Source organism: Etheostoma spectabile, chromosome 1, assembly GCF_008692095.1.
Source record: "Etheostoma spectabile isolate EspeVRDwgs_2016 chromosome 1, UIUC_Espe_1.0, whole genome shotgun sequence".
NCBI lineage: Eukaryota > Metazoa > Chordata > Actinopteri > Perciformes > Percidae > Etheostoma > Etheostoma spectabile.
In genome coordinates this window covers 2,383,081-2,407,175 of record NC_045733.1, presented here as the reverse complement: position 1 = coordinate 2,407,175, position 24,095 = coordinate 2,383,081, and the positions used below count along the sequence as shown (strand labels likewise).

Below are 24,095 nucleotides of genomic sequence, written 5' to 3'. Positions count from 1 at the left end.
TAAAATAAACATTTCTCGTCCCTCTGTTTTTCTTTATGTTTCCTGTTTCTTAAGATTTGTTAGATTTGTCAGATATTAAATTATATAAAAAAGGAGGCCTAGAAGACACAAACACAATACATAAAACACAATGTATATTATATTGAAAATAAAATAGGCAAATATTTGCTAATGGTTTGTATACTTTATTTCTATGTATTGTAAAAATAAAGTTTTTTTATTATACAACTTATAATGCAAGAGACTTCATGAAAAGTAGCAAACACCAAGCTGCAGATTTACAACATTTAGCTGGTGAATATAGAATTTTCCCATAAATGACATGGAGGACAAACAAAGTAGGGCCTATTGAAGAGTTATTAATATAACAATTATCTCCTATTTTGGACTTAAAAAAAAAAAAATATATATATATATATATATACACTACCGGTCAAAAGTTTGGGGTCACTTACAAATTTCCATGCCACTCCATTATAGACAGGATACCAGCTGATCTGAGTGGGTGGCTGATCTTTAATGTAATATCTACATTGCCCATTATCAGCAACCCTTGATCCAATGTTCCAGAGGCACATTCTGTTTACTAATCTGATATCATTTTAAAAACTAACTAGAACAACACTGGAGAATCCTTTTGCAATTATGTCAGCACATAATGTAATTTGAAAACTGCTGCCCTGGTTAAAAAAAACAATGCAACTGACCTCAGCTGGTATTCTGTCTATAATGGAGTGCAATGGAAATTTCTAAGTGACCCCAAACTTTTGACCGGTAGTGTATATATATATATATATATATAGATATCTTATATCTTTCAGCTTTTTATCTTAACACATTGTTTTGACTATTTTCGTATCTCATAATTTCTACTTTTATTTCATAATTCTGACTTTTTATGTCATCTCATAATTATGATTTATCTCATAATTTTGTTTTTTTAATCTCATGATTTCTACATTTTATTTCAAAATGTGGACTTGTTTATCTCATAACATTAATTTGGACCTATCTCATGATTTTAATGATTTATCTAACATGTTATATCTCACATCACTTTACCTTTCGACTTTTTATCATATAATTATGACTTTGTATCTAATAATTATGACCTGGGAAGATTTTTATGACTGTAAGGTCTGTCACTCACAAGAGCTTATAGCTGCCTAGTCGTTTGACAAAAACAGTGGGTTGCTAGGCAACAGAAAAACAACCGGGCAAGGATGGCGGACAGCACGCAAAGTGCAGGTTGGTAGCTCGTTAGCTAACCTTATAAACCTCACAAAACGTTACCGTCTATCTATTAACATTAGTTTCAATGATCATGTTCAGACAACAATAAATAAAAGCGCCATAATCGCGCGTCTGTGTGTGTGTAAGTGTGTAATAAGCTAACTCGTGTCTCTGTTCCTGTTGTTTTCCTATCTTCTGTCCGTCAGAGGCCATAGTGTCAGATGTCCACAAGAAGATCAAAGCAGCTTTTGAAGCGTTTGTCTATGAGTCTAATAACTCAGTGGATGTCAGGTGAGTGAGGCGGTGATGGCGTCCACTGTTCTGCCATGCTGAGATTGTTCTAATGTAAAAAAACAACACCACTCTGAGCCCTTTAGGTCACAACTCCTAACTTCAAACACAGTGAATGTGAAGATGGAATGCATAAGTTAGCAATATTCTATTTGAAGTTCTATTCAACAAAACCTGTTAACTGAATCATTGTAGCTATCGGCCTGAAGGCTCTAACTGTAAGTCATTTTTACATCAGATTCTGTCAAGTCTAAATATATTTTGATAATGTACACACTTTTTCCCATATGCTAGGTTTGAACCTCATAGTTTCACACCATCAAGGACAGTAGAGTATAGACAGTTATTTAAATGTTGTATGTGTATTTCATGAGGGAAAACAACTACCTGGCCCTGTAGTTTAGAAAAAAAAATGAAACTGAAATACCTTATTTGGACTCTGGTGGAGCTAGCTGAGTGAATAAAACGTTACACTCGGTCTTTGCATGCAGTTAAATAGTGTGGTGGTGTAACATGGCGTTTGTTTTCCAGGGAGATTGGCACCATCATCTATTCCCTGGGTTGCTTCCCCACTCAGGCAAACCTACACAACTTAATAGCTGAGGTCAGAACAGTTTACTTATATTTTAAAACAACTGATCAAACTAATCGGTCATAACTAGGGATATTTACTTTACATAATATGAGTTATGCAAAAATACAGACTGTACCTGGATATCAGTGTATTAAATGTAGCATCATATATTAGTTTTGAAAACTGCATTTATTGTTTTTTGTTTTATCACAAATGAATATTACCCCTCACCTTGAAATTGCAACTACTTAGTGTACGGTGATATTGTGATCTCTTTTGCTAGAAAATTCTCAGGTTGTTGTTAAAAGGCCAACACTCAGCAGCCTTGTTCTGTTTAACCAGGTTGAAGAGGACCACACGGGATATGTTCATTTGGACAAATTCCTCCCAGCCATGACCAGAGTGCTGCTGGAGCACAAGTAAGACGGCTCTGTTATCTCCAACTTATACTCTTCCCGACTGTTGTCATGTCGTGTTGTTTTGTATATGTAACTGAATTAATATAAATGCTGAATTTTGAGGTTGAGAAATTACCAAGGCATGATGCAAATAGGTGCACATGTTGAAGCAAACGATTTCTTATAACGTGTGACTTTCAGCTAGACGTTACTGAGGGAGCTAATAAATAACTTGACATTGGTACAAGTTTTCTGATTGCCTTTATATTTGTTTAATATAATGAGGTAGTTATTGCAGTATTTCACACAACATATGTGTGATGTAAAAGTCTACAAAGACAAAGACCTTTGATCATTAATCTTTCAGGAGATGTTTTCAGCAGACTGGTTTCAGACTTCTTTAAATTATATTCATGTCACTTGCTTTTACACTTTTTACACTTTTCTGTGCTTAAAGGGGCTTAATATTTCAGCATCACCTAAAACAACTGAAAACCATAGGATGCTCTTACATAATAAAATGTGCACATTACAGTTCAGTTTGTAGTGTAAATCAGGCTTGGAAATGACTTATAAAGGCTATGTCAATTCCATCATATTTCATCACAGTGTTTATGGTATGTCATGTCAAATGGGGTTCTATCATACTATAGGCAACAGATACAAATATCAATTGTGTGTGTGTGTATGTGTTAGGTTCCCTTCTATCCCTGAGGACCTTCTGCTTCAGGCCTTTGAGGTGAGATCAGCTTCTGTTTTCGTATATCCTCTCTAGTTGTAGTACTAAAAACTTCACAGTATCTAAATTAAGTAGAAGTTTATAATTCTGTGAATATCATACTGTCAACAGAGTGTTTGTAGTCTCACATTGCCACACACTGTTAGTTACTGATATTTGTTAAAGCATAAAGACAAAAACACTGTTTCCAGGTTTTGGACAAAGAAAACAAAGGGTACTTGGAGCCTGAGGAGCTGACAAAGTACATGACACAGGAAGGTAAAGCAGAAGCTTTCAGTTTTAACTTTGTGATGTAAAGCAGATCGTCTCATAGATATTTATGTGTGTCGAACATTCCCCTTACTTTCACAAAACAACCTACTGTACAAAGTGTTTGTGTTTGTTCGTGGTTGTGTTTAAACTAGGTGAGGTCTTCACTCAGGAGGAGATGGATGAGATGCTGACAGCACTCGCTGACCATGAGAAGAACCTTGTCTATTACAAAGACTTAATCAGCCAGCTGACCATTGACCCTGACATCTAAAGTGTCACAGTGTGTGTGTGTGTGTGTGGTGTGTGTGTGTGTGTGTGTGTGTGTGTGTGTGTGTGTGTGCGTAATTGTTGAGAAATATTAAGACACAAACAAGTCTGTGTGTTTGGTGCTTTGTTTCCACGTCTGCATGTCTTAATGTGTGAGTTGGTAGTTCCAATATGGTATAATAAACAAACATGTAGCACATGTATATATCTCCTCCTTGACCTTGTGTTTTAAAAACTGGCTTTCAATTCAGATGAAATGTGATTTGCTCAAATCTGCAGATTTGGGATATGCATCGAAGCAGGACCAGTCCATTGTTTTGGCATGTCTACTGTATGTTTTATGCTCCCAACCATTTACTTATTGTACAACCTAACTTTCATTAAGTCTTTCACAATCACATTAAAAATACGTGTACAGTGCAACTCAACTGGAGTAATGCAAATTTTAGCACTTTGTACATGTAAAATAAGTCAGAAATCAGTACCACCACACAACACTGATTTACTCAGATTTGTTTTATAGCTAATGCAACATTGCTTGTATTTGTCTTTTTTGTATTTAAGAAACAGTTTGCTGTGGTCCCAAACCCAGGACCTGGGTTCAAAATATAGGCTGAGGCATAGTACTGGGTCTTAAAAAATAAAATAAAAATAAACTGGAGTGCATTATTGTGCAGGTGAAGCTTGACTTCTCAAAGGGCTTATTTCTTATTAAAATCTCAGGAGTGGGGCGACCCGATTGTTGTGGGCATTTTAAGGTAGTCACTCCTACAAATGGACAACATGCCGCTTTAATAAAATAAGGCCTTTATGTAATTGAAAAGTGTTGGCTGAAACCCTCATCAAGCTGCAGGGTACAAGCCTGCCAATACATAATCTCTGACAGACAGGATCATAACAGAAACATTCTGTAACCCTACTGAGAAGATTCCTTGTTGGGTGATTATAGTGGTGGTATCATAAACAGGAGGTAGTCTGGTTATTCATTTGGCAAGATGATTAGATAGTATGTGCAGCCAATGAACAAATAGGGGAAATGAAATGTATTCCATGTTGGGAGTGTGAACAAAGGAAACAAACCTTAATCACGGCGTGTTATGATGTTATGACAAAGAAGCCATGGCATCACCATCGCATAGTACTTGTCCAGAAGTCCAAATCAAGTACTTAGTTGTACCAAAGTATGATTTTAAACAACTGCGGGTTGCAGCCACGATAGCCTGATCAATAAATGATTCCAAGTATGAGAAAATAAACAAAGCAATGACAGCTTTATCAGCATAGCATTTTATCTTAGGCGATTCTGAATTGAATATTTAACATGCACAAAACACTTAACACAGCTTTAGAACATAAGTGACATGAATCTTATCTAAAGCTTAGATAAGCATATGATATGGTAGCACACACAAGCACTTCTCTATCCGAACATGAAAGCATGCTGAGGTTCTGCTTTCAGAATGGTTTCATTTCACAGTAAAAAACATGACCCGTTACTCAACTTCCACTTACCGCGTAAGACAAAGAAATCACAAAATAATACATACGCCTATAGTAATCGAAAGGTCTGTATTAAAAATCCTTTTCGACTTAACCCCCACTGTCATAACAGAATAAGGCTCATTTACCATCATTATAATCAAAACAGCATCATCAAATCAATGGTCTTAACACAAAGAGGAAAGATTTAAAGGGTTTTCTTTAGCTCATACTTGTTGCATTGTAAAATAAATAAACGCATTCCTCGCTGAAAAGGGGTTTGAAAAGAATTTAAGAAACTAATTGTTTAATCAAGAAAAAAAAAAGAATCTACTTGCATGTTGAAGAGTAAACATGTCATAGATGTTGCATAACAAAATAACAAGCTGGGCCCGTGGTGGAATGTTTGATTTGTACATAAAAAGAAAAAAGGCTAGACTCCCATTCATGTTCAGTCGCATACAGTTTCAGCTAAAAGCGATTTCAACCCTGAAAAAAGTGAAGTGGGAGTTGTGTGGCCAATTAGTGGCAGGGCCCTATTTTCTCTTAAAGATAATCTCATTAGGGGAGAGCTATTCAGCTTCTAATCCTACAATAAGTAAGATGAAGACTAAAATATCATATTTGATGTATGTTCCAATATTCCACAGATTTAGGGGGTTCATGGTTTAAAAAAAAAACAACAACCTAAAACTAGAGATGAGATTGTGTTCCACTGTAAGCAGCCATGTCATCTGAGAACTGGCTGCCAATAACTTCTCCTTTGCAGCAATCACGGGCAGTACACACTGGTTATTTTGGTCCTTAATAATAAGAGATATGACATAATAAAAAAGTTTTTTAAAAAGTGACAGAAAAAAGTAATAGGAAAAGGGAAGGAACAAAAAATAGCATGGAGGTAGAGAGAAGGTTTTGACATCATATGCAGCTACCAATAGTGGTCTCTTAACATTGATTTTGCATTATTGCACTGCAACAGACACAAAAGAATGACAATCTTCAAACAAATCAAACACACCCAAACCAATATGCACATTTTTCACATACATTAGGAAGAACAGGAGGCAATAACCTCACTAGCTTTATACTATAAATCTTTACCTTTGAGAATGAGATAGGAGAGAGAAGAGGCAGGATAGAGCCTTCTCCTAAAGCATATGCTGCAAGGCAGGGGTAGGCAAGCCCCATTTACTGGATGGAACTGTAGTTTTTATAAACCTGATAAACCTGCTCCCAAGAAACAGAAGTTTAAGCTATTTCAGCATTTACACAACTATGGAACAGGTTGCTGCATAGTGGAGTTATAGGTTTAAAGCGAATTTATGTGGCAGCTTTGTCAGCTACGACAAAACATCTCTCTTTATCTAATCTTGGCTGAGGGCCCAAGTCTTATCACGCCTTGGAGAAGTAGAGTAGGTCAGGAGTCAGATGACTCGGGGATTGACTTTACTCAATTTATAAAACTTTTATCTTTCACTTAAGCAGGTTTTAACTGCATCCACCTAAAATTAAAACCTGAGCCCATATATTTAAAATCTGGGAATCTAACCTGATTATTAACTACTGTATTCCATCACCTGTCCACTATGAATGATAATTAGTTTTCCTTATTGGACAGCATTAGCCTGATACATTTCACAATCCGTACCCATGTTTTCCGGCTACTTCGCATCACACCTAGATCACGTTTCTAGAGTCACATTGTTTGCCAACATATAGTTAGCACACACAGATAGACCACATAGTGTCCTTCTACTAGATCTGCAGCACCAGGCCAGCGGCTGAGATGTTGTCCCCTCCGCCTGCAGTTTGGTAAACCTCAGTGCACACCAGCACTGGTGCTACGCAGATTTCATAGTCCTCCTCATCCCAGCAGCTGACCGGTCGCGTCTCCTGAAGAGGGATGCGCTGGCTGCCCTCCCGCCGGCTAACAGAGAAGGAGTCGTCCATGATGAGCCTCGCCTTGTTGGGGTCAATGTCGTTAGAGCCACAGACGTGGCGGTTCGCTGTGAGAGAGGCCTTGGCGGTGGCGGACATGGTGTTCTTCCACTGGGAGCCGCGTGTCACAATCATGGCCTGAAAGGCCAGCGTGTGGACGTGGAGTCGAGTCAGCGGCTTAGCTTTGGCCCCGTTTGTGTCACTTTCTGCACTGGAATCTTTGGAGCGCTGGTTTATGATGCGATAGACCTCCCTCATTTGGTCGAGGACAGTAGCTACACGAGGGTTTGGGTCTGACAACACTGTGATGTTGGAGCCTTTAAGCAGACTGAGCAGGTTGGGAAGCTCCTGTTCATTCATCCCTAAAGAGTCCGCCTAGGAAAGCAGAATCAGGATGAGTGATTGAACCTAAACGGAGGTCATCCTTTAACTGAACTGTGCATATTCATGAAAACAAACAAAAGCCATAACGCTGCATTGAGAGACGTTTTTCTTTCATAGTAATCCACGTGGCAGGTGTCATTTAATCTAAATCTAAAAAACTCAATTAGTGACTATAATTTGATCTCTTAACATATTCCTGCGTTAGGTACTGTAGATGTCATACTGCGGCTATGCACTCCTGTATCGTCTGGTATTTCGCAGAGCTGAGAAGACTTCTAAACTCACTGTGTGGACTGCCATCAAGGGAATCAATACAGTTTTTAGAACTTTCTGTATGTTAACTATATCGGGATGTGACTACACAGACAATACTTTGCAATAATTGATAAAATGGGCCAGAGCGATAACATTTATTATTCTTTTTTTTTTTTTTAAAGATCCCATGACATGGTGCTCTTTGGATTATTTTACATAGGCCTTAGTGGTCCTCTTATACCATATGTGAAATCTCCTTCCCAAAATTCAGCCTTGGTGTAGAATTACAGCCACTAGAGCGAAACCACAATGAGATTTCCTTAGTATGTGCCATTTCTGAGTCTGCATCTTGCTCCTTATGACCTCATAAGGAGCAAGATTCCAGATCGGTCCATCTGAGCTTTCATTTTCTCAAAAGCAGAGCAGGTTTACACCTGTCGCCATTTCTAGCCACTGGGGGACCATAGACAGGCTGGGGGAACTCATAGTAATGTTAAAAAACCTCATAAAACTGAAGTTTTCATGTCATGTTCTGGCCACTCCTTAAAATTAGTTTTATGGAGTGGCCAGAACATGCTGTATTTTTTAAATACATTATACAAACTCTAATATAAACATGTAAATTCAAAAAGGATGTAAAAAAAGAAACTTTACAAATACAGGAAGGTAAATACCTCAATGTATTCAACAAATTTAACTAAGCAAATCTAGTTCAAACTACCTGGCATTATTTGCCAGACATCTTGTACCTTTTAAAGCTCAATATATTTTTTGGTGATGATCTTTGTGTAATTGTTCTAGTCTCCTTCCATATGAATTAATGTGTTGATTAATTCAACTGTTCAACAGTCATACATACATAGGGAATGACATAGTAGAGTAGGTCTTCCATGATACTCTCTTCTACAAAACTGGCCATCTCAAAATGGACTCCAATCTGTGGAGACGAGGAGGACAGGAGGTCGGCCAGGCGGGACAGGAGAGCGTCCCGCTCACCTAGAATAATGAAAGGAATAAGTGGAAAGAAAAGAAATTCAGACAAAGAAAGATTAAAGAAAACAAAGAAGAGAGAAGATAGAGACATGTAGAACAAGCTCTCCTTTCACTTGTCCATATTAAACTCACAAATTTAAAATAAGTACAAGGCCTTGTGTCACCTTTAAGTGCAGCTCAGAATAGATAAGTTCCTTTAACATAAAGTGAAGTCCACATGATTACATGAAACATGACACAATAACTTTTATTTCAGCAAACTCAGATGGGGTTAAGTGAAAAAACTGACATCCGAGAAACATTTAGCAAGATTCCATTTCAGTTGTGCGACACAAAGCAGCGGACACAACTGCTGCATGTTCTCCCACTAATAACCTCTTACCTGACCGGAAGGGGAAGTTATCCATCATTTGCAGTCCACCCACTACCAGAAGATCTGGGTCGAAGTCTTTGAGTTTCTTAGCAAACTCCGCCATGGAGTCCAGGTAGGGGTTATGGTCATCGCTGTGGACGATATATCTGCAGAGACAAACACGGTCAGCTCCAAATACCGTAGAGGCTCACGTTCATAAATATGTATGTACATACACAAAACACTTGGTTCAATTACTCCCAACATTCATTTAATTCAGCCTACTGTACTATGCATGGTGGATAAATGTGTCACTGGGCTTACACACATATACAGGTCACCTGAGTGATCCTTTAAGATACTCACAATATAAAATGCTCCACTAACACATACCTGTTGGCTCTACGTGAGGTATAGTTACCCCAGCTAGCACCAGATGGATACTCCAGGATCAGATGAATGTCTGGCTCTTCTACTATGTTACCTGCCACTGACGTAGGTTAGCACAGGACGGAGTATAAAAGACAGGGGTGGGAAAAAAACATAGAACGCAGAGGAGGTAGAGTTAGGTGTACAAGTATGTATTACTCTTTGTTTCGTTTATTTCACACATCATCACAATTTCAGGAGGTACAATGATCATATGCAGGCCGTGTGAAATGGGGAACCCTATATAATCTACTAAAAGATTTTCGCAGGGGGCCCGATAACAATAAACATACAACAAATAATATACCAACCAAAAACTTATCATATTTGTGTACCTGTTATGTGCTGGGACAGGACATCAATGAAATCGGGGCTGAAACTTCCCCCTAGCAATAAATCACATCCCTCTGTTGCCATGCGACCAGCCATCACCGGGGCATTGCCGCCTACTGCCCATCTGTTCCCAGGTAAGTCACGGGATGCTTCAACCAGCTCACTGAATAGGGTATCATTTAGCATAAAACGCCTGCAAGACAAATGAAAAGCAGCACAATAGTGAAACAATGTTGAGACTTGAAAGTACCAACATCATTTGCATTTCTTCTGAACATCTCTTCTTTTTTTGTCTTATGGTGTAGTACAATTATGCAATGTGTAAAGCATTTTTAAATTGCCAATGTGTATGAAATGAGCTGTACTTTAAAAATAAAAAACTGTAAAACTTTAAAATAAAAAAACAGTAAAAAGAAAAAGTGTAATTTTTCTCTCTCCTTTCAAAAAGGGAGTTGTGAGCACGAGCCCAATTTAAACCCGACGATTTTTTAATACATTGGCCGTTAAAACTAATGTTATAAAGGACTCGTGAGATATCTGAAACAATCTGGCCTGGCTGCACAATTATCGAAGACAGTGCTACAGATGAGGGAGACGCAGTTTACCTCACACTCAAGTCACTGCAGGACATACTGTATGCGGGTGAGCCACGGGAGAAGCTGGCGAGGCATAGGTGAGCGGAGCTTACAGTGTTTTGCTGCCGTTAATTTGACTCAGAGATCATTTTACAGACTACAGAATACCACGCTGTTGTTGGCATTAAGAGTAAAATACTGTGTGAAAGCCTTTTTCTCAATGTTGGTGCGAGGAACCCCTACTTGCGCTGTTGCTGGAGTCAGCCTTGTTATTTTTAGACGCTAATTATTTGTGTCGACGCATTTACATAATCATGAGGTCGACTTTGTCAACAAATTATCCCAGCCCTACAAAACTGTGAATTAAGGATCAATTAACTAGACCACAACTAGGCCAGCTCTTGTTCACACACACACACACACACACACAACACACACACACACACATACACCACTTACTCTGCAGCAGCTCCTGGTGCAAAGAAGTAGGCGAAGCTCTGAGCCAGCTGCACTTCATTTTCTATGTAGTCATGATGTAGGGGCTGGTCTGTGGGAGGGAGGCCAATCTTATTAAGCAACGATACCCCGTCCACTATCAGGTCAACACAACCTCCAAAACCTGTGGATGAGAGAGAGGGGCATAGAAAGAAAGACAAAGAGAGATAAATATGTGATAAAAAACCATGTCCAGAAGCAGGTATAAAAATCTGGAGCCAACAAGAAGGATAAGGAGATGGAAGAGATGGCCTCAAGCAGAATAAATGACAGGGAGACGATTATGTATTCCCTATTTTCTTTTCAACACTTTAGGCAAACTGAACAGTACAAATAGAGCAAAGAGAAGGATAATGCCATTGTGCAGCTTTAGTAGACTGAGTAAAGAGACGTCCACACAATGTGCCACTCCTTGCTCACCCGGTAAAGCATGCGCACCATGAAGGGTGAGTCCTTGGCAGCGCCTGGGTTTGGATTTGACCAATATGGCCACTTTGGTGCGTGTCATCCCCTCTCTTACACCCCCCCCCCCCTTTTTTTTCTTATCACTTTCAGCTGCTCTAATAAAAGCCATGAAAAATTAAAATTATATCATTTGACACTTTGGTAAAGTTTCAGCTGCTGTGTCAAATATCCTGAATGCATAGCCTTAATCTTCAAACGTTTTTTGTCAAGTCTGAACAAAGGCTAACATCATGTGCAAAAAACCCCAGATGGACTACATGTGCAGGCAACCTGGCAGAGAAGCCAAAAAGCTAAAGTTTGTAAACTAGTTTTTAAATTAACTAAGTCAAGCTGCTTTGCTTGCAATTATGCTGTAGTCCAATTCACCATCTGAAGCACAATAGCAATACATAAGGATTAAATCAAACTAATCTGGGATATGTGACAAGGCTGATATTTCTACGTAACAATGTAGCCGGTCTAACTGCGTGGCTGAACCTGTTGTTGAACTGCTCAAAGGTTGGGCAGATATGGTGATCGCCTTTGTTTGGGGTTTGTAACAAGGCTCAAAAGGACAAGATTGGAGGATTAGATCATGACAATCAAGACATAGGTCATTATGCTGTTTGCTGAAACTGTCTGATGCAGTTTGTCAGGTAAGGTAGTTAATACTACTAACCCACTTTGTGCTCACAGTTCATTTGCATTGATTACATTACAAGGCAAGACAGAGACCACACACTGCTGTTTCACTTGTGGCACATCAGCCATCCCAGGCCTTTGTTTAAGGTGTGGTTATGAGACCATGGAGCTGTTAACTTGCTATCAACATGCGCAAGCCATATCCAAGGTCTGACACCTACAGGACTGGTTTTGACTACAGCCACTGTGGTTAGTGCATCCCTACAATTCACCACCTGCTTTCACTATTTAACTGGTATATTTTGTACTAGACATGTCACGCTGAGGCTACCATCTGTACTAGTGACATAGGGCATACTTGTGTTACTATCGCTAAGTTCAGCCACATTCATAGTACATATATTGGCACCACCTGCCCATTTTTTAATAAAATTTTTTCCCCCCCATCCTTTTCATTTGGGGGCCCCTTTTTGGGGGTGGACGGGTCCCTGTCAAAACTCTAAAAAAATGAATACTGGGGGTTTTAGAAAACCCCTTCAGGGTTTTCATTCCTTAACCCCCATTTTTTCATTCCCCAAAACTCCATTTCCACTTTTTTGGGTTAAACCCTTATTCAATCTCCCTTGCTTTTCTTTTGCTCATCTTTTTCTTTTTTTCTGACCAAGCGCCAAAATATTCCGGAAAAAAAGGGAAATGTACAATAGACAATTTGGGCCCTAACGTATTGCCCAGTTCCCCAAAACAAAAAGTTTCCCCTTTGGTTTTTTTTTATTTAAAAAATTTTTCAATCCCAAATTTAAACTTTTTAAAACGGGAAAAATGGTTAGAATCAACTTTTTTTTCTGTGTTTTTTGCGGGGCACCAAAAACCCGTTAGCAATACTAAAAATTTATTTCTTTGGGGAGCAACTTTCAAATTAACGCCACATTAGGGTTTTCCAATTTAAAATTTGAAACTAATGGATTTTAAACCCAAAAAATTTAAAAAAACCCCCAAACTTTGGGTTTGAAAACGCTAGGCTACTCGGGGCCCCCTTGCACTCCCCAAACCCAAAATTTGGGTCGGGCCCGCCGTTATTCACCCAATTTTGGCCTAAGCCCTTTTAAAAAGAGAGGACAGGACGGTGTCCGCCTGTCGTCCAGTACTGCATTCTGTGGTGCCCGGAAAACCGGGAAAGCCAAAACAACCACAAACGGGACAAACGGGGCCCATATTTCACCACAAAAGACCGACCTGCCTCCTCGCTGCTGTCTCACTAGCACGGTGGCCCCCCCTGCCAGGATGAGAAAAAAAAATTGAGCAGCCGGCTAAGGGGGCGGCTTGGGGTTTCCCTGTTTGTTTTGGGTACCGGATTGTCCCGGCCGGATGCACGGTGCAAACACTCCAAAAAAACGTCACCTTTAAATTTAAAGGGTTTTTAAATTTGGAAACAATGTCCTATCTTTTTAATGAGGTTTTTTCTTAGCCCTTTTGTAATTGCCCCAAGCCTGCGCCCGGTTTTGGTAAGGGTAGACGCCGTTACAAAACTCAAACTTACAAAGGGGGAGGGGTTTTTTTTTTCTGGCAAACAAAGGGGGGAAAGGGCAGGCTTGAAAATATTTGATCTTTCCAAAAAAATTTTGAAACCATTATAATTTTCTATCAACTATAATTGAGTTTTGGTTTCCCCATTGTGGCAGGACCAAAAAAGAAGGGTTTTTTTGGCCCCATTACATCCAAAAAAAAAAGTGCTTCAGAATGAATGTGCTACAAAACTACCACCAATTAGTCTTTTTTATTAACTTTTTTTTATTAAATTTAATAAGGGGATCCTACAACTTTTTATCAATACCTCAAAAAGGTTTTGACTCCATCAAAGCTTATCGATGTATCTCCCCCACATTTTCTTGGTCATTTTTATTTTTCTCAAAATTTTAAATGCCAGCATGATATTCCAGAGTAACGACACCATATTGGAAACCAAGTCATGTTTTATTTAATTCTGACCATAACAGTTCATGTGCCAATATTTTGATCAACACAAGCACACAAAACCCCAATATCCACCATATAACATTCGTCATTTGATACTAAAAATTAATTTAAAAAAAGTTAACAGGCACCAATCACAATGAGTCCCAAACATTATGGAGTGGCATTTGTGGCACAGAGATGTTGAATAAAAATATCCAATGTGAAAGCTGTAACCATTAAAAATTAAAAACATTCAAAACAAACTGACTTCTGCTGCATTGGGCAGTCTTTGCTCCACACTTTCCAAATGCAGAATATCAACAAAAGAAATTTAAATTAAAAAACAGTGACGGTCTGCTTTGAATCACCTGAGATCAAATTAATGCTCATATGTATCTCAAAAAAGGATTTCCTCCTGTGCAATTTTTGACTGACCTTGCCTTAAAAGGGGTGAAGGAACAAGACCTTATAACAGTTCAGTCACAAAAAAAATATTGAATTCAAATCAGTGATACATTTGCTAATCCACCTAAATAACTTTTTTTTTCTCCGGTCTGCTTTAAAAAAGAAACAACAACATGCCATGTGTGCAAGGTGATCAGTGGGCCTTGACTAAAAGGTCTAAAAGCAGTTAAAACGAGTTCTCTCTAGAGCAGGCAAGTTGAGTGTTTCGTCCTCTATTGAATATGTAATGGGCACCTCGGCACAAAACCTGCAAGAGAGAGAAAAAATAAAAGACTCAGTAAGGCACATACTTAAAGTCATATAACCTTTGTTGAGGATTTCACAAAGACAATACCCTATCAGACTTGAGCTGGGAGCTATTGGGGTGGTACAGGGTCAATAGTGAATTTAGAGCTATGAGGCTTGTGTACAAATATAAATCCTTGCACTCTAGTTTGGTTTAGACATTAAATTAGTGGAGTGTGTGTGTGTGTGTGTGTGTGTGTGTGTGTGTGTGTGGGGGGGGAGATCTCTGGGCACCTCACGATTCAATTCCAATTCAGAGGCCAACGATGCAATTCTAAACAGATTATCAATGCAACAATTTTTTTAATGTACATTTCCAATGCATGATTTAAAAAAATACACATAAATCTGAGTTTTTTTAGATTTTGACATATGCAGTATTTGTTACACACAAGTTTTATTGACATTTGTGTTTACTGAGGTTTTTATTTTGTAGTCTTCTCTCACAGTAATCTTTGAGTCAGAGGCTCTGTCATGTTTAAAAGGAGGAGAATTGGCTTCTTAGAACATTAAACATGAGGCGGTCAGATGTAAAGTGATGAAGCAGATGAACAGCCTATATGTGTTTGGCCCAATTATTTTATATACGTCTTATTAGATAATGTGTGTGTGTGTATTATATACATATAAAACCTTTTTTTCCCCTCCTTTTGGCCATTTTTGTGTTGTTTGTTTCTGCACTCTTGCCTAAACTTTAAGTCACTCTTTTTTGATTTGGACATGGTTGGAAGCAGTAACTTTTAAATAAACACATTCATTGATTATGAACTTTATCAGAATCAAATCGTTCTCGAGAGAGTCACGATGCATCGAAGAATCAGTTAGTTTTCCCCACCCCTATAAATTAGGGAGGTTGCAACAAAATGGCAGAGTTGTACTGTATAGGTAAACAGTAAACAGGTTTGTTTGAGCCCGGTACAAAATATAGCCATTACATGTTGTTTTGCCGTCTTACCATAGAATTTATTTGGGAATCCCTGCCACAACCTCAGACTCAATACCGCAGTGATCTGATCCACGCAGGAACTTGAAGAATCCTGAAGACCAGAAACAGATCAGTTTACATAAATTGAAGAGAAAAAAAAAAAAAAAAAAAAAAGCTTGACGCACCATTAATTTTATGTTTGTACGTATAAAATATATCCCCATCTTAAGTGTGAGAACATGGACATATAGTATGTGTGTTTAATATTCAGAAGGGCTGCCAGGTATATACAAGGAGTTCTACATAGCAACGCATTATACAATTGTTGATTTACTGATATTTAACTTGTTGCAGACAAGTATTCATATCATGTTACTGAAACATAGCCATACTGTAACACGATGCAAAAATAGTATCAGCTAAATGTACATCTGAGTTTTGGCTGGGAATGAAAAGTTGTGTGAAAATTTCAGGATGTTGATTCAATAATGTGTTCAATTGATGCTGCAGTTGGGGGCTTTAAGACTGTATTATACTGAAGGGTTTCTAATTTTTCCTTCCCTTCATACATGTAAATAGGAGGGTGTGTCTCTGCTCACCGTTATCACCCCAGTCAGTGTTCCAGGAGTTGGCACAGAGCCAGTAGGGAACACCACCCTCCTCTCCCCAGCCCAGGATCTTGATGGCGTGGCCGCCCACAGCAGACCCAGACACATGCTGATACACACCTGGATGTGGGGGGTGGGAGAGGAAAATCTACAATCAGCGTTTATCCTGTGCTCAACAGGTTGTGAGCATGAGTTTTTGCCACATTTGTCTGTTAATGGTGCTCATGTTCTTACCGGACTTGTACTGCACAAAGTCTTCATAGACAGTGAAGGCTCCCTCTACTGGGCCATTCTTGTATATCTCACTCTGAATCTGCTCCTCATCTGACAGCACACTGTAAGAACTTTTACCTGCAACACACTTTGAGTTAGGATCCTGCGCTCTGTGTGTGCACAGCTTTCTTCACCAAGATGGGGGTTAGACCCATTTTACGTCATAAAACATACTGCTTGTGGCACATACAAGAGATTACAAGACATACAAGATTAATGGGCCATGACTGGATACATAGATTAACTGGTTCTGTTGTCCTTATCAAAAATCTAATAAATACCATTTCTGTCTAAGCTAGTCAGTGGAAATGTATGCCCGTTAGTGCCCTTTTTTATGGAAGTATTTTCTTTCTTACCAAAGTGCTTGTCCATTTTGTAGCCGGGTGTGTATCCAGATTCACACTTCTGACTGCACTTGGGTGTATCTCCACCCTCCCCAGAGCAGGAGGGTCTGCTGCCATTCACATGGTGTTCACAGGGGGGGATGGTGTAGGGCCGGCAACCTGTACACACAAAAAAAGAGCAAGGACACAGATATCAGAATTGTAGACGCCACAGCCGCGTATCACTATGGAGAGTCTCGCACACAAAGCTCACCAATGTGGGAGTCATAGAGACCTCCAGAGACTAGCCCTGCATTGGTCCAGAAGTCCCAGGCAGCTGAAGGGTAACCACCATTACATCTAAAAAGAGGATAAAAAGAAGTAAAAAACAAAATGCACTTTTACAGACAACCACTATGTACTCCCTGCCTTCAACTCCAAATGTTCACACTGTACAATATCTGGTAAGACCCAACCTTACCCTATCCAAATAGAGATTCAGAATCCTACCTCTTCGTAAGCTATCTGCCGATACCAAGAGCCGATTTATTAACAGTGCTCACTTTAAAAGTGTATGTGCATCTCAGTAGACTCATCTTTACGTAAGGTTACACTGAGGCTAGTGGCTGCTGGTGGTTGCTGTAGAAACTGAGTCAACAGCCTACCATGAATGAATCAAAGAAATGAAATGCATTCCTATACAATTTTGGACTTCCGACATCTTATCGGATCATTCACTGGTGTATTGAGTTAATTCATTCTCTTCTCCCATTAAATACCCAGATATTGAAATTCCACACCTTGTGGTATGCTACTGAGCTCTGGATTAATGGTCAACATACTGTAGGTCACTGCAAGCTGGGGGCATATGAAGACAAACAGCAGTGACATTTTTCACAAATTACTGCCTCTCACCCCATGCCACAGCTGTCGCAGCAGGTCAGCAGATCCTCTGAGGAGATCTCCACGCTAACCTTGGCGTTGCTGTGGATACACACTCGGTCAGAGATGGCTTCTGCAGCACCAAATGCCTGTGGGCAGAACAACCAACACATGCCACAGACACACAAATACAATTGGTAATTTGCATGTATACAGTGTAAATAAAAATGGACTTCACCATCAGTTGTAAAAGTGAATGTCAACAATTTAGCAAAAAGGTGTTTGTGTGACTCAACACATTACTAACCACAATCAAAGTCATAAACAAAATTCCCTGGATAATGTTACTACTTTTTTTTTTTTTTTTTTTTAAAGAACTTTTGAGCAGTGATTTTTTTATCTTACCCAGCAGGATCCACAGGAGCCCTGGTCTCTGATCTCCTTCAGAGTGGGACAGTTGGGCCACTGCTCTCTGGAGTCAAAGTTCTTAGGCAGCTTCAGGTCTCCAGCATACTGAACCCTGCAGAGGGAAACAGCGTTATAGAGTCAAGTATTACTGTGCGCTACCACAACTTATGACTGAAGTGTAAGCAAACGTAATGTACTTTTCCCATTTTGTATTGGGCAGGTGGGGTACAGAGTACTGGTCCATGACGCAGCTTTAGTGTACAACAGCAAATACTCAGTGATATGTAAGCTTAACGGAATACTAATCTGTTCCTTTCCGGTGTTTCACAAGTGAGACTCACATGACTGGCAGTTTAGGTCCCTTCAGCATCGTACCGCAGAGTCTCTTGACATAACTGTAGTCGACATTTTGGAAGTTGTGACCAGCCTGCAGGAGTGGAAGGAGATTTAGTCATATAGAACTGCTACCAAGATAAAGACACACAGACACAACTGCAATATTTATGCACATTACAAATGCAATGTCCCCCATAGTTGTATCCTCCAGTTACAGTATTCATAATTTTTTTTTTGCACAGTATCTACATTTTTTTGTCTTATTTTATTTTAATACATTTACCTTGTATAATCTTTTCTATTTTAGTCGGTGTGCTTTGCCCTTTACTCTTTTTACTTGACTCAAAGAGCCGGCCCAAGAATTCCTATGTGCAGGGACTGTTTGGTATATGCCCAAATGGCAAATTAAAAAAAATCTTGAAAACAAAAACACACCTTCCAAGTAGTGTTGATCTTATTGATGTAGTTGACCATCTCACTGGATAGTGGTTGGAGGCGGGGTCTGGCCAGGCTCACTGACAAGCTGGCAGCCAATAAGAGGAAGGCGGCATGCCACATTTTGCCTGAAAAATTCTAAATGAAGAGAAAATGTTTATTCATTAATGTTACAAATTATACTTGAGCTATGGTTATTTTATTACCTTACCAAGAATGAAGAAATAACAATTACAGAAAGAAAATTACAAGATTTTACATAAAAGTATTCTAGGTCAGAAAAACTTACCGAGAGGAAAAAAAAAAAAAAAAAAAAAAAAAAAAAAAAAAAAACACCTTTAAAAAAGGTTAAAAGAGGCTATATCAGTAGGATAATGGAGCAGTTTAGGGAAGTTGTAGACTTGTATTGTAGAATGTCTTTTCTTTTTTATTATTAAATAAAACAAAAGTCTGACATTATGGATGATGTTTAAACACACATACACTCCTAAAACTAGGCTGATAACAGAATTCACAGCTGACTAGACATTGTCACTCTGGTTGCGGCTACAAGTGGAATACGCAAACACAATGTACATAGAAGGACAGGGAAAACCTCTTATCCTCAGTCATGCTCAGAGATCTTAGAAGTGGTTAAAACACGCTGCATTTGTACAATAAACATTTCAGTGGTCTACACAGCCCCAAATGGTCTGAGTTTGAAATCAAAAAGTAGACGGGACCACATTGGAGGGAAAATGCACAGGTAAGAGTTAAGATCAGCTCCAGACAAAGATCCCTTAGTGATATTAATGTAGCCTATTAAATAGAGGCAGGGAGTGTGCTCAGGATAAACAGGATGCTCCAAGTCCATCAAAATCAATAGCAGTGCAGACACTGTGCTTCTTATAAACATGATGAGATTAACTAACATGCAGCTGCCAACCCACATACATACATACATACATACAAAAGGACAACAGATGACATGTTAAGACACAAACAGCAGGAGTGGAGAACAAAAAAAAAATTTAAAACAAAATTTAAAAAAAAAAAAGACATAAAATATGAACTTTTGTTGCATTCTGCCTGTACCAACCGGTGTGCTCCAAGCAACATTTGCAGTGTGTGTTGCCTAACAATTTTACATGGGCTTGTATGGGAGCTTAATCACTTATAGGCCCCTCAGTGCTTTCATTGGCTCACTGCCACATAGATTTTCTCTAGAGAACAAGAGCATTTCTTGTTAGTCGTCTATTAAAATCAGCACACCTGTTTAGGCATGACACGTTTCTTTTTACGGAGAAAGCAGAAGAGAATTTAGTGAGAGCTCTGTGAGAGAGTGACAGAAAATAGGAATTCAAGTGGAACTAGTTTCAATAGCACATGACTAGGCCACAAGAAAAATCCAAACAAGACATGTTAATTTTTTTTACGGTTTTAGACACACACCACACACACACACACCACACACACACACACACACACACAACCACACACACACACACACACACACCACACACCACACACACACACACACACACACACACACACACACACACACACACACACACACACACACACACACACACACACACACACACACACACACACACACACACACACACACACAACACACACACACACACACACACACACACACACACACACACAACAACCACTCACCACACCACACACACACCCACCACACACACACACAATCACACAACACACACCACAACACACAACACCCACACACACACAACACAACACACACACACAACACACACAACACACCATTCACACACAACACCACACCACAAACAGCCCAACAGACACACAAACACCACCCACAACACACAACACATACACACACACCAACCCACACACACACATTAAGTCACCACCCTTCAAATCTCACTACAGCCTAACTTATTGAGTAGTGAGACCTTCAACTGTTCCTGCCATTTCACCTGTCTTGAATACCTGCTATTAGATTTCAACAAAGTTATCATAGCAAGACCTACAAAAGGTTACAATAACTGAGGCTGCTCTATCAATTTCTGATAACAAAACTATTTGATGATGGAAAACAAAAACTAACTGTTTTTTAGCTTGATTATAACTGATGCCAACCATTTTTAAAAGGCCAAGAGGTTGTGAAATTATTCCCCTTTGTGGGAGATTTACGATCAAGACATCATTGATGAGTCAGCACCAAAGCCACAGAGAGGACACATTTAAGTTCCTCTCCACCTCCTTTCTAATGATCTTCACGTTAGAAGTCCTACAGCTTAGATTGAGTTCAGCTGGAGGAGACCTTTAAACATTGTGTTCCTCTGCTCCATCTTCCCTAGAGTGCATTTGTGTTAAACAATAAGAATATAAACAAGACAATGCTGATCAGTAGTATTATTAGTACCACTGATAAGAAAAACTTTGAATTAATTTGGATGTCAAAACTACAGGAATCATGGCTGAACTAAATAAGGCACTGTATGTGGAACACCACAATGATCTGTAATGTTCCTTTTCATGCTATAAAACTCATCTTTATGTCTCCAGCACAAAAACCTAAAAGTACTGTGTAGTGTCAAGCTACTGTAAGAACAGAATTTCTTAAACGTGAAAAGTTACAAAATTGTTATCTTACTTGCACATATAGATTAAAAAAAGGCAACACAGACTGTAAATTTGTAATACTTTACTATAATGGCAAATGGTGTGTTCTCCGTTAGTCTGCGCACTGATAAAACTCATTTCCTTATTCCCTGTTTAAAAGCTTAAGGTCTACTTACAGGACGGACAACCAATGTTGGATTTAATATATTTTTTTAAAGGGATCATGTCAGGGTTGCTTATGGTTGCGAATGGGCAAACTTCACTTTTCATTAGTTTGTCCTTTTTCTTTTAGACTGGACATTGTGTTGTAGTTAGTTCTCTATGTTCATTTTACACAAAGGTTAGTCTATTCCAGTTTATTTAAGTTTACTCCACCCCCCCCCCCCCCCCCCCGGCTGTGTTACAGACATGTTTATAACCGTATAAAACAAGTCTCAGCTCCTCTCTTTGTCAAGCTGAAGCCGTTGACTGTACATTTTAACGGTCTATGGTTCAGAGGGCGGTTGGGCTGCCACAGCTCTCATAAAGACCTAGTTTCACTTTCTATTTCCCTATTGTATCAATGTGCCTGACGGTTCAGTATTATGTATCATATTTATTTTAACTTCAGGTTTCAAGTTCTTTTCTTTATTTGGAGGTGTTGCCTGATTTCCCGAATCATTAATTCATGAGGTCACACGTCTCATCACCTGGCTCTTCTGATCTGACCATACACCTCAATGGGCCAGGGAGTCAAAACACCACCATTTAAGCCATAAATACAAACTGGAATTGAACTGTTTTTTGTATTAAATTAGTCCGTCCAAAATTCAATATTAATTGAACATTCCGTTTAATGTGTTATCCGCTTAAAGTGTAACGAATTTAGCTAGGTTACTGCTAGCTAGCTTTCTCACCGTGTAAACAACCTGTAACGTCTAATAACCGGAAACTAGCTAAGGACTAAACAACAACAATGAATCATTTACCTGTAGCTCGTATGTCAGCTGTAGGTGTGAACTTTAGATCTTCGGGTTCCCCTCTGTCATGTACCTGCCTGTCACTATAAACACAAACTCTGTGATTATGTGAAATGAAATGGTCACTCCTATTTCTTTTATATCTGAGGAACCACGTGAACCAGGCGGTCACATGAATGCAGCTCATGTGATCGGTAACGTAACGACAACACACACACATGCTTTTTGGTTCCGATAAGAGTGATAGTGTCTTTGGTTTGTGGGATCAGTAATGTTTTATTTACAGACACACATCTAATTCTGAACCTAACCGGTAACCGGTAAAAACACACTTTAACGACGAGAGAGTTTGGTGCAGTGGGGCCATGGAGGGGGACGCAGCAGATCTGCACTCCTAGAATCTGATCGCCAGGTGGTGCTCAAACTGACCTTCTCTGAAATTCACCAATTACCCTCAATGCTTAATTACAATCTGTGAGATCTATGGAAAACAAACTATAAATATTTATTTTTAATGACAATCTATTTTCTATTATACACATGTTCCTCAATAGTGTTATAGTTTTAAATTATCATCGTTGAAATGTACATATTGTGGTGTATTTCATTAATTCATATCAAAGCCTTGTTGTCATTCTGTTAAAACTCTGAACCTCGCCTTCTTCACCTGACCTTGTCTCATAGTATTGTATCGCCTGGCACAATTTATCTGTAAACCTTCCATTCTCCTTTCCTCTGGTGCTCCTTTCTCATCTATCTACTCTTACAGTGGTGCTCAAAAGTTTACATACACATGCTTAAGTTGACTAAAAAGAGGAATAAAAAAATCATGTTTTGGAAATTTATTTTAATACCTAAATTAAAAAATGAGGTAAAATCCAACCTTTAAGGACACCAATTTTCTTTGTGAATGAATAACGTATTGTAAATAAATAAATGTTCTTATTTAAAATACAGGGGTCATAAGTATACATACCCCTATGTTAAATTCCCATAGAGGCAGGCAGATTTTTATTATTAAAGGCCAGTTATTTCCTGGATTCAGGATATTAGGCATCCTGATAAAGTTCCCTTGGCCTTTAGAATTAAAATAGCCCCACATCCTCACATACTCTTCACCATGCTTAGAGATAGGCATGGTTTTATTTCAGTTAGACTAATACCTGGTTTGATTTGCATTGAGAGATGATTTTATAGAAAGTATCCCATGCCTATCTCTAAGCATGGTGAAGAGTATGTGAGGATGTGGGGCTATTTTAATTCTAAAGGCCAAGGGAACTTTATCAGGATGCATAATATCCTGAATCCAGGAAATAACTGGCCTTTAATAATAAAATCTGCCTGCCTCTATGGGAATTTAACATAGGGGTATGTATACTTATGACCCCTGTATTTTAAATAAGAACATTTATTTATTTACAATACGTTATTCATTCACAAAGAAAATTGGTGTCCTTAAAGGTTGGATTTTACCTCATTTTTTAATTTAGGTATTAAAATAAATTTCCAAAACATGATTTTTTTATTCCTCTTTTTAGTCAACTTAAGCATGTGTATGTAAACTTTTGA

The 24,095-nt window shown here is 38.8% G+C and overlaps 3 protein-coding genes across 4 annotated transcripts; 1 reads left to right on the top strand and 2 right to left on the bottom strand.

The window, feature by feature from the left end:
* The first annotated feature begins 1,068 nt into the window (after window positions 1-1,068).
* On the top strand, window positions 1,069-5,352 carry drc8 (dynein regulatory complex subunit 8). Its single transcript, XM_032515814.1, has 7 exons — window positions 1,069-1,248; window positions 1,440-1,524; window positions 2,056-2,128; window positions 2,441-2,517; window positions 3,193-3,235; window positions 3,427-3,493; window positions 3,640-5,352. Exons 1-7 carry the CDS (start codon window positions 1,224-1,226, stop codon window positions 3,756-3,758), a joined length of 489 nt encoding a protein of 162 aa, XP_032371705.1. The 5' UTR covers window positions 1,069-1,223; the 3' UTR covers window positions 3,759-5,352.
* A 557-nt stretch (window positions 5,353-5,909) lies between these two features.
* On the bottom strand, window positions 5,910-15,252 carry LOC116691878 (ADP-dependent glucokinase). Its single transcript, XM_074783860.1, is given in 10 exon segments — window positions 5,910-7,546; window positions 8,670-8,806; window positions 9,186-9,322; window positions 9,549-9,645; window positions 9,920-10,110; window positions 10,952-11,199; window positions 13,172-13,203; window positions 13,206-13,268; window positions 13,271-13,320; window positions 15,224-15,252. Coding segments are annotated over 10 exon segments (1,542 nt in total). The 3' UTR covers window positions 5,910-6,988.
* On the bottom strand, window positions 14,026-22,689 carry ctsba (cathepsin Ba). 2 transcript variants are annotated; one of them, XM_032514492.1, is made up of 11 exons: window positions 22,536-22,689; window positions 18,967-19,104; window positions 18,537-18,622; window positions 18,193-18,307; window positions 17,821-17,936; window positions 17,180-17,265; window positions 16,939-17,085; window positions 16,544-16,660; window positions 16,301-16,429; window positions 15,732-15,813; window positions 14,026-14,738 (listed from the first exon to the last, which is right to left on the bottom strand). In XM_032514492.1, exons 2-10 carry the CDS (start codon window positions 19,087-19,089, stop codon window positions 15,740-15,742), a joined length of 993 nt encoding a protein of 330 aa, XP_032370383.1. In that variant the 5' UTR covers window positions 19,090-19,104; window positions 22,536-22,689; the 3' UTR covers window positions 14,026-14,738; window positions 15,732-15,739. The 2 variants fall into 2 exon arrangements, with proteins under 2 accessions (XP_032370383.1, XP_032370374.1); XM_032514483.1 differs by having other exon boundaries at window positions 18,967-19,094; window positions 22,536-22,678.
* Between the last annotated feature and the right edge of the window lie 1,406 nt (window positions 22,690-24,095).

What these genes read in the sequence shown, in the direction of transcription:
- drc8 (XM_032515814.1), top strand. Translation starts at nt 1,224, where the DNA reads ATGGCGGACAGCACGCAAAGTGCAG. An exon ending in TACACAACTTAATAGCTGAG is followed by an intron (nt 2,129 to 2,440) that starts GTCAGAACAGTT and finishes CTGTTTAACCAG; the next exon opens with GTTGAAGAGGACCACACGGG. An exon ending in AAAGTACATGACACAGGAAG is followed by an intron (nt 3,494 to 3,639) that starts GTAAAGCAGAAG and finishes TGTTTAAACTAG; the next exon opens with GTGAGGTCTTCACTCAGGAG.
- ctsba (XM_032514492.1), bottom strand. Translation starts at nt 19,089, where the DNA reads ATGTGGCATGCCGCCTTCCTCTTATTGGCTGCCAGCTTGTCAGTGAGC. An exon ending in TCTCTATGACTCCCACATTG is followed by an intron (nt 17,086 to 17,179) that starts GTGAGCTTTGTG and finishes TTGTGTGTACAG; the next exon opens with GTTGCCGGCCCTACACCATC. An exon ending in CACTGACTGGGGTGATAACG is followed by an intron (nt 15,814 to 16,300) that starts GTGAGCAGAGAC and finishes TCTGGTCTTCAG; the next exon opens with GATTCTTCAAGTTCCTGCGT.